General features: G+C 41.9%; 1 protein-coding gene across 2 annotated transcripts in view; it reads left to right on the top strand.

Moving 5' to 3' along the window:
- The window catches only part of ENOX1 (ecto-NOX disulfide-thiol exchanger 1), a 365,314-nt gene that overhangs the window by 325,168 nt on the left and 23,712 nt on the right, over positions 1-16,434 (top strand). For both annotated transcript variants that reach the window (XM_065637556.1, XM_065637549.1), the window contains exon 13: positions 12,291-12,398. In XM_065637556.1, coding sequence (XP_065493628.1) covers positions 12,291-12,398 — 108 coding nt within the window. The remainder of the gene's footprint in view (positions 1-12,290; positions 12,399-16,434) is intronic.

The raw sequence follows: 16,434 nt of genomic DNA, 5'->3' as shown, positions 1-16,434 counted from the left end.
CTCTCCTGAAATTAGTGCTGGGGGTGGAAAGCAAGAACAATAGGAACAGTGGTGGGTAGTAGGCGTAGGGCTGACATAAAGGCTGATACACTGCAGTGAGTGCCACTGACTCTGTTACCTCGGGCTGTCTCAGCAGGAGACTGAACCTATTCTGGACCTGTCGATGACCCACATGGGTCTCACTCTGATGCAGCATGCTGAAAGTCTTTTTTTGCCTTGTCTTCTTTTTTTCTCCAAACAATATCAGTTTTGCTGGAATAGCAATGTAGATTGCAGACCCGAGCACTCAGAAGCCAGGAGGTGCCAGAATTAACACCTGTGTATTTTGCTTTGTGTACCTCAGAGACCCTTCTCTGTTCAGTGCTGCAGACACTGCACAGTTAATCATCACTTATTCAATATCTTCCTGTCCTTGCTGTTCAATATGCAACTCATGGTCTTACTGCAAAGGCCAAATTCTCCTGGCATTTCCTACCTCCTGAGGACTATCTTTTGCACTTTACTAATCGTTTAGCATGTAAAATAAATAGCATGTGCATCTGAGACTTATACACCTTTTTTTAAAGGGTTCTGGTAAATGCCAGACTAGCATTTCAGACATTCAGTGTTCATCCAGGGACAGATGGTTTGGTCTATGATATGCCTCACTGTTGTGGTCGGGATGATGAGAAGAGCTGCTGGGGTGCATCGCAGGTCCCTCCTTACACTCACTGCTCCTTCAAAGGAATCACAGAATCATAGAACACCAAGTTGGAAAGGACCACAAGGATTATCTGGTCCAACTTTTCCTGGCAAAAGCACTGTCTAGACAAGATAACCCAGCACCCTGTTCAGCTGAGTCTTAAAAGTGTCCAGCGTTGGGGAACCCGCCACTTACCTGGGGAGATTATTCCAATGGCTGTTTTTCCTCATTGTGAAATTTTTTCCTCTTGTGTCCAATTAGAATCTCCCTAGGAGTAACTTGTATCCGTTACCCCTCTTCGTCTCCATGTGACTCCGTGTAAAAAGGGAGTCTCCATCTCTTTTGTAACCACCTTCAAATACTGGAACGTGGTGATGAGGTCTTTCCTAAGCCTTCTTTTCTCGAGGCTGAACAAGTCCAGTTCTCTCAGCCTTTCCGCATATGGCAGCTTCCCAGTCCTTTGATCATCTTTATGGCCCTTCTCTGGCCACAGTATATGTTTGGTGACGGAGACTGTAGGGTGCACACAGCTTCCACAGTTTGGTCACTGGGGGCTGGATTAGGCCCTTTTGTCTAAGTGAGATGGCACAAGAGTCATCTCTCAGCTTTTTAAGCAAGATGATGTACCTCTAATGTATAGTGACCATTCTGAGTAGAAAAGCCAGTGGTTGCTGGTGTTGACCTCACTGTGCTGCCTTTGAAATGAACTGGATTTCTACCATTCCCTGCCACTGGAGGAGAGCTAGCTCATTTTCAGATGTTCTCATGAGCTAGCAAGACTTTTTTTCTGCAAACAAAGGTGGCATTGTTCAGGTCTTTCTCCTCCTATCCTATATGAAAAGTACTTTTTTCTCATACAAGTAATGGAAGAACTGACTGTTCCCATGGTCCACTCTCTTTCAGTGGAAGCAGGGAGGAAAAGCACATTTCTGTCCAAGTTTCAACAGCTAGTGGAATAGGGCTATTCTTCCACATCACTCTTCTACCCAGTCTACCACCTATTAAATTCCAATCAGCCTCTGCTGGCATTTAGGTCTGCAGCTCTCAGATCCTTCACAGATGATGATAACTGTCACAGCCATTCCTTCCTCTCACATACAAACTTTCTGAAATGTTAGAAGTCACAGACACATACGCTGTTGGCTGAAAATTGCCAAATCTGGCACCATGTGAGTGCTGTGACCATTATAACAACCATTTACCTTTAAATAGATGGGTTCTAGTAACAATATATACAGGTTCTAGTAGCAGTTTAGCACTGAAATTAACATTATTGTTGATCAGATGAAGCATGTTATGGTTATATTTATTAATATAGCCTAAATGCAGAGGAGATGTGTAGTCTTTTTTTATTGACCTACCTTTTCTTCACCAAACATTTATTCAGCGTATAACCCAGCCACTGTACTTATGCACAACTATAAACTGATTCTTCTCCAAATACAGTATTAAAGAGAAGAGTAAATAAAAGAGATAATAAACATTACCCCTTGTATTTGCATTGTACCTGCTGAATAAACAGACCAGAATAATTAAGCTGGAAATGTTTTTTCTTACTATTCTTACAGTATTAATTCCAGTTAGATCTTTCTGGTTTCCTATAAAAGTGGCACTGGAGTAGTAATGGCAATTTTGTTCAACACTGATAATTTTATAGGGAATGGATACAAGATAACTGCAAGGGACTGGACCCAGTGTCCTGATGTTCACTTCCAGGCCTGTCTCTTCTTCTCTCACCCTATGGTTGATATTTGGAAACTGGTTAAGAAATATGTCTGCTCCCAGGACAGAGATGGATGTTCCCATAAGTATTATCTCTGTTCCCTCGTGCTTTTCAGGGCTCTGTACAGTGCTGTCCACAAACTTCCACAAAATTCTTACTCTGTTTATATCAAAAAAAAAAAAAAGGAGCAGCTGGCAATTAAGTGCTAATTATTTACCAGATCTCAGACAAGCCAAACGGATCCTCCTCTATGTTTAACAACCTTTCCTTATTGAAAGTAGTGTTTAATTTCCCACTTCTGCCACCACCACTTCAACAATATTAGGGGAAGTGTAAATAAGGGCTCACAGACACTTTTAAGCATGATATTCTCAATAGCTGTTCTAGTGGTAAGATGGTGCAGGGTAGCATCTTTGTGCCTGCTACCACTGGTAAAGCTAAACTGAGTTTGGCAGCAAGAATAAACACTTCAGAGAGAAATAATCAGGTGCACACATTTTATTTTAAATATGAAAGAAATCAACTAATATCTTCTTTAACATGTTTGTGTAGTGGTGGTGAAGAACAGATCTCTTAAGTTTTACAGTCTGGTGATCTTATGTGAATTCTTTAAAAGATCCTAAATACTAGTGTTGGCTTACTGTGCTAGTTTCACTGAAAATGAATTAATTTTCTTCATGCAGTTAGAAACCTTTCTTTTTCATAGCTAGCATGGTCATTATTTGGACTTAGTTTGAGAACAACAGAGTTAATGTTTTCAATTGCTCTGGTCTGAGAGCCAAGGACGTTCTGAGCACTCTGCCCACAGGTGTGAGACATCGAGGAAGGGGGGCATGGATGGGCAGAGCTTGACTGACATCCAGACTGATCAATAAGAGTGTTTCATCCCATTGGCATCATGATTCATGTTTAAGGAGAGTCGGGATCTTTGAGTCTCTCTCGCTCTCTCTCTTCTTTGCTCGCAGAGACCTGTTTGAGGGAGTTCTGTTTGGGACTTCCGTTAGTTCAGCCTTTTGCCATTTTGCAGAGGTCTCTGGGCCTTTCTGCCTTTTTCCTCCTTTTCTTTTTTCGGGATCGGCTGTTGGGACCAGGTGCTGCTTCCTGAGACTGGCAGCTCAGTGTGGATGGAGTTACTGAGGAATTGCATTGAGTATCTCTTATTTTATACTCTATATCTATTATATATATATATATATTTTTTTTTTTACTAGTAGTACATTAGCATTTTGTTATTTATTAAACTGTGTTTATCTCAATCCGAGTTTCTCCCCTTTCGATTCTCTCCCCTGTTTCGGGGGTGGGGAGGGTGGTGAGTGAGCACCTATCCTTGTTGTATTGCTAGCTCGGGTTAAACCATGACACTTACTGATTACATAGTTTTCAAACATGTTTGATGCTATCATTACTAGGAACTCTGCTTCCACTACTAGGAATTGTGTTTCAATGGAAATTACAATGGGTAAATTGATTCTCTTCCTTCGTGTCATTCTTCTAATTAAAATGTGTCAGGTCTTTTTATTCTTCATAATGAATGAAATATTTCTTCTGGAATAGGAAATAAAAATTTAAAAAATCTAATTTGGTCTGTTGAGAAAGAGCATGCTGTATCATGCTCATTTACAGTCCCATGAAAGAAGAGATGGGATCATACAGTTCAAGTGCCATTGCCTGGTAAGGAGGTATCCACAATGGAAGAGTACAGGTGAAAGGTTGGAGAAGATGACGTTGTTATGAATGGATGATCACGTCTTCTTTTGACTGTATGTCATACCAGGCATGAACTGGTTGTCTTGTAGATATGAGGGAAGAGGGAATATGACCATCATGTGGGGATCAACCCTCTTCCTTTGACCAGGATCAGAGCAAACTGTAAGCCCATCTGTCTAGTCACCTATTGCCAGTAAAGCCAAGGGCTGTGTAACATGTTGATACACTTAGCAAAGGTAGGAGGGAGCTTTTTTGATGAGGTGCAACGGGCTTTGGTCAGACTTCTCGCCTCCACCGTCAAAATCAAAGACCTTGTGTAATTTGCTGTGAAAGCTAGATCCCAGGGAGGGATCCCTGATACTAGCACTAAATATCTATTAGTAAATTGGTATAATTTAACTTCTTAGAGGAGGGATTGATTCTGTAAGGTTCTTAAGGACTTGGGTCTATTGCTCATTTGCAGAAAGCTCCATAGCTGACCGAAGAGAACTTGTGTTTCTTGAGTAAGATATATACTTAAAGATTACTTGGCAAAGGAAAGCTGTAGACTGGCTCTTCAGCCATTCATTGCACCATCCATGTTGTCTTTTCATCTGCTGTCCAACCTTTAACATTGCCTCTTGTAATTGGCTTGATTGAATTACTATGCCTCATAGGAAAAAAAGAAACTGAGCTAATTATCTGATATCAATTAGGTACCCTTTAGAATCATAGAAGAATATAAGTCAGAAGTTATGTCTGCAGGTGACATACACCATCCCTCTGCTTGAAGTAGGAGTGGCTCTGGAGTTGTCTCAGGACCTTGTCCAGCTGTGTTCTCAGTACTTCCAAGAATGGAGAGTCAACGGCTTCTCTGAGCCCTTGTTCAACTGGTTGGCCACTCACACTGTGGAATATTTTCCTTATACGTAATAGTAATCTTCTTTGTTCAATATGCCTCTATTCACTCTCAGCCCTTATTCAAGAAAAGCCTGAATCCATCTTCTCTGCAACATCTCTTTAGGTAGTTTAGATGTGTCTGTGTCCATCTGTCTGTTTTCTCATTTGGCAAACTTCTCAGGGTCAGTCCCACCTGCTCCTAGTCTGCTGTAAAGCTGTGGGACCTCTGCAGTCAATGGAATGGCAGGGGGAGGGGAACATGTCAAACATCTCCTTAGGAAGCAGCTGGACAGTTCTTCATTAGTGCAACCATACCCACTCACCCATGAGGTGTGTGTCCAGCTCCCTGGCCCTCTCTGAGGTGGTTAATCTGTAAAGCTAACATGTTCAGCATGTTCTTTGCTTCTGGCCGGAGAGACAAGAAAGCTCACTTTGCAGTTGGATGCCCACAAGCAGGAGCTGGGCTGTTGATCCAAGTGCAGGTCTTCACCAGCACAGGGCAGGGGTGTCAGGGCTTGGACTCTTTTGTCATTGCAAACCCCATGATCCATCCAAATAACACCATCTGGGTAGTTCATATGACACAGGTGGTCCCTGAAAGGTGAGAGGGATGAGAAACATTGAACTATTAGACCATGTTTCTTTTAGCTCTCTTAAAAAAATTCACAATCATAGTCTTTATTTTAATAGTGCTTTGTCATATGTTAGGGTGGCATGTATTTTGCCCTTACTGCTACAACATGGCTAACTTCCTTGAGGGCTCTTTTCTAAAGCTTCTTTGACTTGTCTTTCACATTCTCCTGTTTCCTTGGTGATTTGTCTGGCCTCATCAGTGTCTTGTTACTAATGCATATTTGCTCAGCTGGGAAGTCACTTTCTCATTATTCAAGCCTGCCATGTGCTGGCCATTTGTGATATGAAATCTCATCTGTTTTACAAAAAGAGAAAAACACTCTTCCAGACGGTCTGTGAAAGTACTGGGAGAGGGATTTGTATTTTTATTTTGCAAGTGGTTGTGTACCTGAGATTTCATTTTGAATTGTTATTTCTTTTCCTTCTACTTAAGGAGGATTCTGAAAATAAATATTTACCATCCTTCCCCTCTTTTATTTGTGAACAGTGTCTAAGAAACACTTGAAACACTTGCTAATTTTTGTCCATTTCCATTTTGAAAACTTTAACTTACTAATATTTTCCTTTCCATAAAATAAAGTTAGAAAACATGCAGCAAGGTTTTACTTGGGGAAAAAAAAATAATAAAATCTCTGAAATTTCTAGCCTGAGTGTTTTAATTTTCAGGTGAACTCTGCAGTCCTTTCAAGGTCTGTGTTATCATACTTTTTAGATCTCTGATTCTACTGTACTTTAGGGGAAATGGCTGCACTTTTTCACAAGTGAAAATTTCTTCCTGAGGTTACTGTTTAGTGTGCAAGTCTTGGTTTCATTGGGACTGAAAAAGGTAGCCTTGGTTGGGATACAGCCTGCCTATTTGAGGCACCTGGGTTTTGCCTTCATTTTAGTCACCTAGTGAATCAGGTCTCCCTGTTTTCCCTGTATAGGGATATATTCCCTATAGGTAGTAAGTGGAGAGTAATATCCTGTCCCCAGACACTATACGGATAGGAGAATTTCATTTGCCTGAGTTCACCGCATATCTAAGGTGGTCATTCAACTGAGTTGGCTCAGTTAGGCTGTGTACGACCATCCCTCTTTGACTGATGCACTAATTTCAGAAGAGTTTGCCACAGCTCTTTTCTGGACACACTGCAGCTACTCCAGAAACGGAAGGGCGAGTCTGCACCTCCTTCCCATGGCTGAACAGGCTCGGTTTGCTGAAACTGCCTGTGCAACCCATGATCAAAGTCAGCGCTCTCACCTCAGAGGCGTTCTTTTGTCTGTTCTTCTTTATTTCTCTTTCTTTAAGGTCTTTGTAACCTTTTCGTACTTCATTTCAAGAAGCTGTACAGAAAACCGTCATCAAAATAGCAGGGGCAGGACCATTCAGCAGTATAACTGCTAAACTTGTGGCAAACACTGGTTTGCCTTTTTTCATTATTCTGTCAGCCTTACAGTATCTTAAGTACAGCCTCGGGCCTTGTGTTCTCTTCTAATCTGCCTCCCTTTTCTTAGCGTGCTAAGTTGATGGTTTCATGCTGGAAACCGCGCTCTCCTTCTGAGAGACCCTTCTCTGTCCTGCTAGGCTCGGTGTGTGACCACACTTCCAGATATGTCCATAATTTATATTTAAATGTACACATGTAACACTGCCTTTTGGGGAGCAATGAAGAACTGCTAGCAGGGAGGAGGAGAGGAAAGAAAAGGAGTATTTCATGGCTGCACAGTGGTACGCAACAGCAAGCTATTACTTTCCCTTTAGGGCTTCTCATATATTTTGAGGCACTGTGTGCTGTTTGGTTGTTAGCATTCTTGGCCACACTGGCGCCACATTCTACACAGTCTGAGTAATTCAGCTGGCTTCGATAATGCCATCTATATTTAATGTTTCAGAAGCTGTGAAGAATGGTTTAAGATGGTAATTTTCTGTCTGCACTTTTGAGATCTATGCAATATGGGCGGTACTGAACTGTCTCTGACAGAGATTCAGCATTGGAGGTGGAAATGCTTGGAAAAACAAAACAAAACAGAACACACACACACATCCTTCCCCCCCATATAAAGAAATCAGCTACCCACATGTACCGGGAGGATTTGGTCCTCGTGAACAAAGGAAGCTTAACACCAGCAAGTGATATTTACCTTTTCTGTACAGAGCAGATCTAGAGCTGCCACTGGCAATAAGCAATCTGTCTTGCATTTTCTTGTCTAAGATGCATTGATTGATCTCTGGAAAGACAACCTGCAGGTTAATTCTTTCTCCTTTCCTGTCTCCTCTCTGGAAAAGCCAGTGAGAGGATATCCGTGATGTCTGCCAGTCTGATCTGAACTTGCTAGGTGGCTTCATCTCCTAAGGTCAACCTGGCAGCCATGGTGACAAGTGATTTTGGTTGAACAGAGACCAGCTGAGCTTCCAAACTGGTGCTAGTGGAGTCTAGACTGTGCAGGTGTCTCTCTCCAGGGTCCTCAAAGCTGCCATGAGCACCATGAGGTGTTTTTCTGCTTCCTGACACTGAGATTTTGGCTCAGGGAAAAGACCCTTGCATAACTTGCAGGGGACCCTCAGAGACCCAAAGAATTGTGCACTGAGCACCACTGGAAGACAACAGAAGGATGAGCAAGATATTTCCTGGCTGTGTAACCAAGAAGTTACTCCTTTGCCTGAGGACACTGGTGAACTGCTGTTTGAATGCAATGACTGTGCCACAAAGTTGAGGTCATCAGGGCTTAAAGGAAATGGCCAGAGAGGTAAGAAAAGATTAAAGGATGGGATGCTTTGATAGCTGTGCTGGCAGTAGCTGTGAGACAAGCCAGCAGGACATAACAGGTAGAAGCAGGGTAGCAAATGCTGCACGGGTGGGTGAGCACGCGTGGAAGCTCTGGCAGAAGCGCTAGATGAGACGGCATAGTAGGTGGAACAGTATCAGACAGCACAAACATTAAAACCAAACCAATTTTTTTAATTTTAATTCATTGTGGTGTATGCTTGCAAGCAATCTGAAGGGCAGCAGAAATATCTATAGGATTGATTTTTAATAACCACATTTATGTGAAAAACAAAATAGTTTTGAATATTCAAATACCATCATCTTGGCACCGTTTCATTAAAATCTTTATGGAGAGGCTGTCTGTTAATAAGCAGGCACAACAGCAGTCCCGACAGCAGTCTCTGTTATGAAACTTGCCTCATTCCTGCCAGTATAAGATCCTCTTCCCATTTGCTTCTAATTTTGCCAAACATCACGTGTTTGTGCTGAAATTTTGTAGGCTGTTCATCTGTCTTAGGCTGATATTCTTTTCATTCAAAGCTATTTCTTCATTTTCCAAAATGAGACTAGAAGGTAAAAATATGCTGTTTGGCAGTATAACTCCTTATTGCAGCTTCCTGGTGGCAGCATCAACCACCCAGGAAAAAGAAATCTCAGAACCTGACCTATGCAAGCCAAGCAGGTTCTGCAGCATTTAGAGATAAATATGAGGCAGAGAAAAAGAAAGAAAGTTAAACCCCCAAAGGATGGCTACAAGGTTTAAACAATTCTGACATCTTTGGGGCTTGAATAGGAAGGTCCCAGTTCTGTGAAAGAAAAATCATATGTGTGACTGGGAATATGGTACCTTAGTTATAGATATTCTCTTTTCCACCCCCATGCAAATAAGACTCATTTGCTGTCTTTGAAAATATAAGCCTGTGCACACACAGTAAGCCTGCAGTAGTTGACAGATTAACCATTAAGACTGCTGGAAGCTTTTATCTCATATAAAGTGCTTTGCAGATCATACTGCAACCAGAATGCACACTCGAATCCCAGGGAAACTGAGCATATCAGATGTTTTCCTGGGATTCCTGTTCTGGGCTGGTCCAGAGCCAAGTACGAAGATGCAGAGCAGGGAGCATCTCTCTCGTGCTCTCAGAGCATGTCTTCCACAGCACTTCCTCCCATGCTTAGGCAGTTTTGGAAAAAAATGCCTCAAACACAAAACAGAAAAAGTCAGGATCAAAGGAAAGGGGATATAATTAGACTAAATCACAGTGGGAGATCACAGTGGGAGATGTGAGAATGAAACAGTGGAAGTTCGTGAGCTGATCTATGGAATGTAAGACTTGGCCATGGAAGAGCCATGGGGTGGGTAGGATGGGGAAGAAGATTTCACTTCTAGTCAAAGTGTAACAAGTTCAACCCATAAGTGAAACTTGGTTTCCCATTTGTAACAGCCATTCAGTAGTGAAAAGGATTTCCAGGGGCAGAAATGGTCTGAAAACTCACTTGAGACATTCCAGATGGGAGTTTACATTGTTCAGAAGCATGTGCTCTAGGGTTTCTCCCAGTAGCTGGACCAGGATGAAGGTGCAGTCTGGATGGTGGTGATGTTCTCCTTGGACATGCATGGCTATTCACTTCCTTCAGAGGCTATGGAGCAAACAAGATCTCTTGTGAGGTCCTCCTCAGACTCCCTAGTACTTATAGCACTGCACTGAGGCAATGACGATAATCAAATCCCGTGCTTCAAAGTTTCAGCTGATTACTGGAGGTGATAACAAGGGCTTCCCTCCCCCAATACATAATTGGCAGGATGCATTCCGGGCTTTTTCTGAGGATCATTTAACTCATTTTGTTTCCTCCCTTGGAATCATCAGAGGCTGGCCACACTGGTGAGACTTAATTGGTCAGAGAAGACTTCAAGATGGGGGACAAAGACTCCTTTCTCTTAAGAACCATTGCCATGTTCAGGTGTATAAGGTCAAACAGTGTGCAGCTGGGAAGGAGAGGACATTTCACCAGCCCCTATTAGGTGACATATCTGCTTACCAAACCTCAGATGTCTCAGTAAAGTGACCTTTGAATGGGCTTATGCTATCTTTGTGGTGTCTTGTATGCTCTGCTTCTCTTAGGAGGATTGGAGTCACTTCTTTCTAAATTGCAGACATCCACTAGAGCTTTCCTGGGTGAAGCTTAATGGTCCGTAATAACAGGAGGTTACACAAGGTGACCAAATGGTCTCTTCTGGGCTAACAAGTTACAAAATATCTGGAAAGCTATAACTCTGCTGAGGACCTGTATGGGTATCAGTGTGTGACATATGACAGTATACACAAATTCAGTGTATCTTCAGATAATATAGGGAGTATTACCCAACTGGCAAGATAAACACAGGCCTGAGGTGGCCATCCATCCCTGGTCGGGAAACGCCACAGTAGAGCTTCCCACACAAAAGCTGGTTGGGCAAGAGCCTCAGTGGAACAGACCTTGTTATTTCATGTAAAATCTTGAGATTTGAAATGCTCTTGTGCTGTGGCAGAGTGAATTCACATACCCAAATGTCTCTTGAAGGCTCCCAGGGAGCAATCCATGCGGCAAGATCCATCAAAAAGCTAACCCAGCTGGACTGTAGAGTGTGTGAGATATATTCAGACATATACCAACATGTATTTTTACTTCAGTGGCTGAACTGATCCATCCTACTGGTGTTTATTCACAACAGAAATACACTACCAATGGCTCCATCAGTCCCTGAAATGTCATCTGTTTCCAAGCAGCTCTGAAAACAATACTGGTACCAAGTCTTTCGATGCCTGGGACTTCCAGTGCGGTGGAGTGGAACAAGGCCAGGGACTATTTCTAGATTTGCTCTCTGTAACTTACCAAGATGCTGAACACCTGCAACATCAGTCTGAGTCGGAGTTACCAGTTCTAAGCATAAGCATAAACTGAGCTTTAGATGCTTAGATACATGGTTAGATCAGTAGTAAAGCAATTCCTCATTCAAGTAGTCCTTAAAAGAAGCGTACCTACAAGCAATGTGTTGCCTCAGCAAATCAGTTTCCTTTCTCGATCACTAAGGGAAAGCACCATTAACCCCTTTTTCATCTTGTGTTTGTCCCCTCTTGTTCTTCAGCAGCCTCTAACATTTACCACATCAATACAAAAATATATAATTATTTCAGTTAACTGCATCTACTGACCTGCTCTTGATAGTCAAAATAAATCTCTGCAGAACCTAAAGCTAACCAAGACCAGAGGACATAGGCTTTTAAAGATGTTCCCACATCCCAGAATTCTCTTCATAAAAATAGGGTTTGATCATAGCTTTTTATTTTGACAGTTCGGAACAGCAGTCTTTCCTGGCTGATACATTGATTTGTAGGGCATCAGTCTTCCTGATCTAACAAAATATCACAGCACAAGGGAAAAAAGCAAAAGCTTTTGTCTTCTTGGCAACTCAGTGCGAAAGCTTTCCAGAATATTGCTTTGCATAGAATGAAAATGGCTGTCGGCCAATGACTAATTATATTAAAGGGCTGTGCTTTTAAATTATTTATGTACCATAGTGTTTACCCTAGTATTATTAAAACCACTACATATACTTCTACAAATAAGATTTTGGTTCAGACGAATGTGACAGTCACTCTGTGGGTGATATACTGTACCAAGAATCTCTACTTTAATGTAACAAATAGCTTAACACACATTAACAGATATATTACTTGCGGAGCACTGCTGCAGGAGGAGATGCAGATGAGAATAATTTACCTCTGGTCCATTTAGACACAGCATATTATGCAACAATACTAAATGTAGGAGCAGACTGCAAAGCATTGTTTGAAATCAGGATTTATCAAACTAAGGATTTAAAACCACTTTGGATCCAGACGATGCTAACCAGAAACTTCTTTTGTTTGTGCAGCAATTGTTGAGCATACAGGAAGAATTAAATAACAAAAAATCTGAACTGGAGCAAGCCAAGGAAGAACAAACACATACACAAGCAATGCTTAAAGTCCTGCAGGAACAGGTGAGTGTCTCTGGTGGGAGAAAGATACTGGCTTAGGCATGCTAAGGAGGTGAAGGACTCGTGGCTTCACCTCCAAACTCCATAGGAGTCTGACCACAGAATACGCTGTGAGCAAGGCATAACCTTATGTGGCCTATGTGTCTGCTCTGATTAGCATTTGTGAACGCAGCTGAGGCTAACACAGAGCATGAGAAAACAGAGTGAAAATGACCCTTATTTTATCCTATTCAGTAATGAATTTCATGTCGTGAGTAACATTTCTTCTTACATTATTCTGCATAGGTATCGGTGATGTGTGCTTTCACTCTGAATTTGAAAAAAAAAAATGTTGGGAGAGGGTAATATACCTGAAACAAAAGAGCTCTTTATTTTAAGACTAGTATTGAAAAGAGAGAGCTTGGTATCTCCAGTGTTATTCATGCAGATAAAAGTATACAAAAAACTTTATTATAACAACATTTAAAAAGTGATGATCAATGCACTTATTTAAGCAGTGAAAAGCAAACCTCAGCAAGTCTGATTATCACACCTTTGATACTAAGGCATTCTATGACACTGACAAGAATATTTGATAGTATAGTTTTATAAGCATGGTAAGATGGTTAGTTACACAACAAAAAGAAAATCTGGTGCTAAATTTGCAAATCTGGAGATTAAACAGTGCATTGTGTGCAAACACAGCGTGGACAAATACATGTTGTCTGTATAGAGCACATAGCTGGACATACTGAAATCACAAATCCCCACTGTGCTGCACAGTCACATTCTCTGCTTTGAGACCTTATTTTAATCCTTTCTATATAAACTTTGAGCTAAAATATTTAGGGACTTCATTAAGTATTTGCAGTTTAAAGACTGTGGGATCTGAATTTCTTAGATGGCAGAGATTCAAAATGCTGATGACTCTTATGCTCAAGATTTTTCATCATGTATGTTTGAATATGCCTGCAGATTTATACATTTAATGTACATACTGGGAAAAGTAAATTATGCTTATATCAGATGTTTTTAATGCTCCTTATGAAAGCTGAGACATTGTTCCACATCTAAGATTTGCCTTTGAACATATCTAGTGACAAATACATTCTAGAAACTTATAATTTAGATTCTGGAAAAAATAAAGCTTTTATGTTCAGACACGCATTCTTAGCACTTACGGTTACAAAGAAAACCTTCTAAATGAGAGCTGATGCAAGACTGTGTTACACAAAACATCGTGACAAAGAATGGATTTGGTAATGACAGAACTTTTATAAACATCGAACCCACCAGATCTCTTCAGTTAATTGCATCTCATTTACATTTTTACATGGCATTCAAGGTATAACGTTATAAAATATTTTTAAAAAACCACAAAAGAAATAATGACATTTCATGAAGTTATTTTATATCTTGGTAACAATTAAATACTACAAAAATGTATAAGAAGATCTTGCAACACTGGGCCTCAGTAGGGACCACCAGGGCAGACTTTTGAATCTGTGCAGACTCCTACTAATTGCAAATCAAATGTGCACTCATGCTAGGCAGACAGACGAAACAGTAGCTGGAAGAAAGGCAGGATGGATCTGCATTTCTCTTGAGAATTAGTTCTGAAACATGCCTAAGGCCAAGACTGTAAGTAGCCAGAATTCCTAAGGAGTGCTATGCAGCCAGTGTGCTTCTCTGACAACCCTGAACTAGTTCCAAAACTTTCCAGAATTGCAGAAGCCGTAGTAGTAATGACCCCTACTTGCCAAGGCTCACAGCTTTCTTTTACAAGCACCACAGCTCATCCGTGTGTTTTATCCACAATGGACATTGAAAATCATCTGGCAGAGTCAAGTAAATGTGAACATTTCTCTCAAAAATAAATATCACCAGGCTCCCACCTCGATTATATGGCTCATTTTTGTGATACATTTGCTGAAATCTGCCTTTTCATGTCAAGCTGGCAGAGGGATCCCGCCTTGCCTCACCATGGGCATGTTTGCATGGAGAAGTGCAGCTGTGTCCGAGCACGTCTGCTGGCTCAGCACGTCTCGCACTGATCCAGTTGCACTAATCCAGCCGCATCCAGGCTGGAACATCCTGCTGGGAGAGGTCCCATTTGCTTCTGCACCATATTGCATTACTGTAGCCAAAAGGCTTCTGTATTAGATTTGGCCTATGGCCACCAGCTCTGCTTCTCAGAGGGATTCATGCCCTCTGGTTGGAGTCAGACCTACCCCACCATGGCATTAGATGTGCCAGAGACTTCTAACTCCCCAACCCTTCCCCTTTCCTTTCAGGCAGGCCCTTGGTAGTTACTGGCACTAGTTCAGTGTGTTGCCTCAGCACGGTCTCTGCTGGTAACAACATCACACTCGCCACCAACCTGCGATGGAGCCTGCCTAGGGGGTAAGGCAAGTCCTGTGTTTCCAATATTGTATGTTTTTCTGAGGTTCATATTTCAACCTTTCACTCCTTAGGATGTGAGAGAAAAATCTATTTTAAATTTGAATTTAGAAAAAAAAATATTGGAAAAGAAGGGACTTTACCCCATGAGAATGCAGCCACACATTTTCTACCCACAAGTTTTCCACCATTATCTCCACTGGTTCACCTCCACCTCCTACTGCAGTGGTCCTAGTGTAGATGTGGATGCTAGCACCTTCTTGCCTGAGTTCTGGCATCCTTTTCAGAGCACGGCAGGCAATAAAAGAGATGGAAAGGCTCAAACATCCTGTCTGCATTAGGGTTAGGTAGAGCAGTGCCAGGGCAGTCATGGTGGGAAACCATGGTGAGGTGGAAGCCTGCCATACCTACACAAGCTAGAAGCTGAGCCCAGTCTCCCATCAAAAGCACATGTGGCTGACAGGGGAGTGATATGTCACCAGCAGAACGTCTGTGGAGCATTTCCCAAGAAGGTGACAGTTGCCAAGGGGTGATGGCGCTTTATCAGCCTGTAAAAGGAGAAGCAAAAAGTAAGTAATGAACAGCACTCCCCGAGTACTCAGGACATGGCATTAACATGCAGAGAGGTTTTACATACTCAAGCATGCTCTCCTGACCTCATATTCAGATTAGAAATTCAGCTGAACTCAACAGGACTGCTCATGTGAAGTGAATTTCTATAAATGAAGAGGTGGCAGAATAGGGAAATTTCTCTTCTGGTTGCACCAGGATGCAGAAGTACCGAACTTTGGTGCTTGGCTGGAAGTAGCCCTCTCGGCTCGTTCCTACCAGCCATCCTTAAAGTGAGGTGGTTTGACAACATGGTTGTTTTTTTCAGTGCAGGGAAAAAACATGTAGCACTCATTGGAAATGCATCACCCTGCTGTCAGTATAAATTGCAGACTTTTCGAGGGTATTGAAAGATGAGCATTAGTGAATTGAACCAGGACACCTGATGAGTTTGTCATCCCCAGCTATCTTTTGTACTGCTTTATCAGGCATTGCCGCCCCCTTCCCTCTCCATCAGAATGGGTTTAGTTTGAGCAGCAGTTCCTGAACCGATGCAGTTTACAGCCCTGCGTAATAAGGTACACAGAGACCATGGCCCGCTTACCTTAACTGTCAGACTGTAAACTGTGAGAGGCCAGGAACTGAGTCACACATGGTTTAGCTGTTGCTGTTACATGGCAAAAAGATGATGGAGGTAACCAAGCCTCCCTAGGGTGGTAGCCTGCCAACGCTTCTGAGTCAGGCACCTAATTGAAACATAATAGTGTTCCTATTCACCTGGATTTTAGGACTGTTGTCATTTAGGATCACAGCTGTATCGTCAACAGTTACATCAACCCCAGTTTTTTGGGTAAAAACAAGGAATGTAGGGGAAAGTTCTGTTTAATGTTCCCAACTTCCTGCTACCCCAGATCCACCTCCCAAATATCTACTTTGAATTAAGTTAGAATAAAAGCATGACTCTTCAGAGATTTACCTAAAGAGGAAAAGGTTCTGAGTGCTTCATTTAAGTGTACAAACCTCCATGGTTTATAGGCTTAGGAGATCTGTGGTGTCTCCTTTCTGTGTTTGCTCAATCACAGAATGAATGACTACATATTTCACTGTGGCT

This window comes from Caloenas nicobarica, chromosome 1, assembly GCF_036013445.1.
Source record: "Caloenas nicobarica isolate bCalNic1 chromosome 1, bCalNic1.hap1, whole genome shotgun sequence".
In the NCBI taxonomy this organism is placed as follows: Eukaryota; Metazoa; Chordata; class Aves; order Columbiformes; family Columbidae; genus Caloenas; species Caloenas nicobarica.
This window is presented reverse-complemented; position numbering and strand designations above follow the sequence as displayed.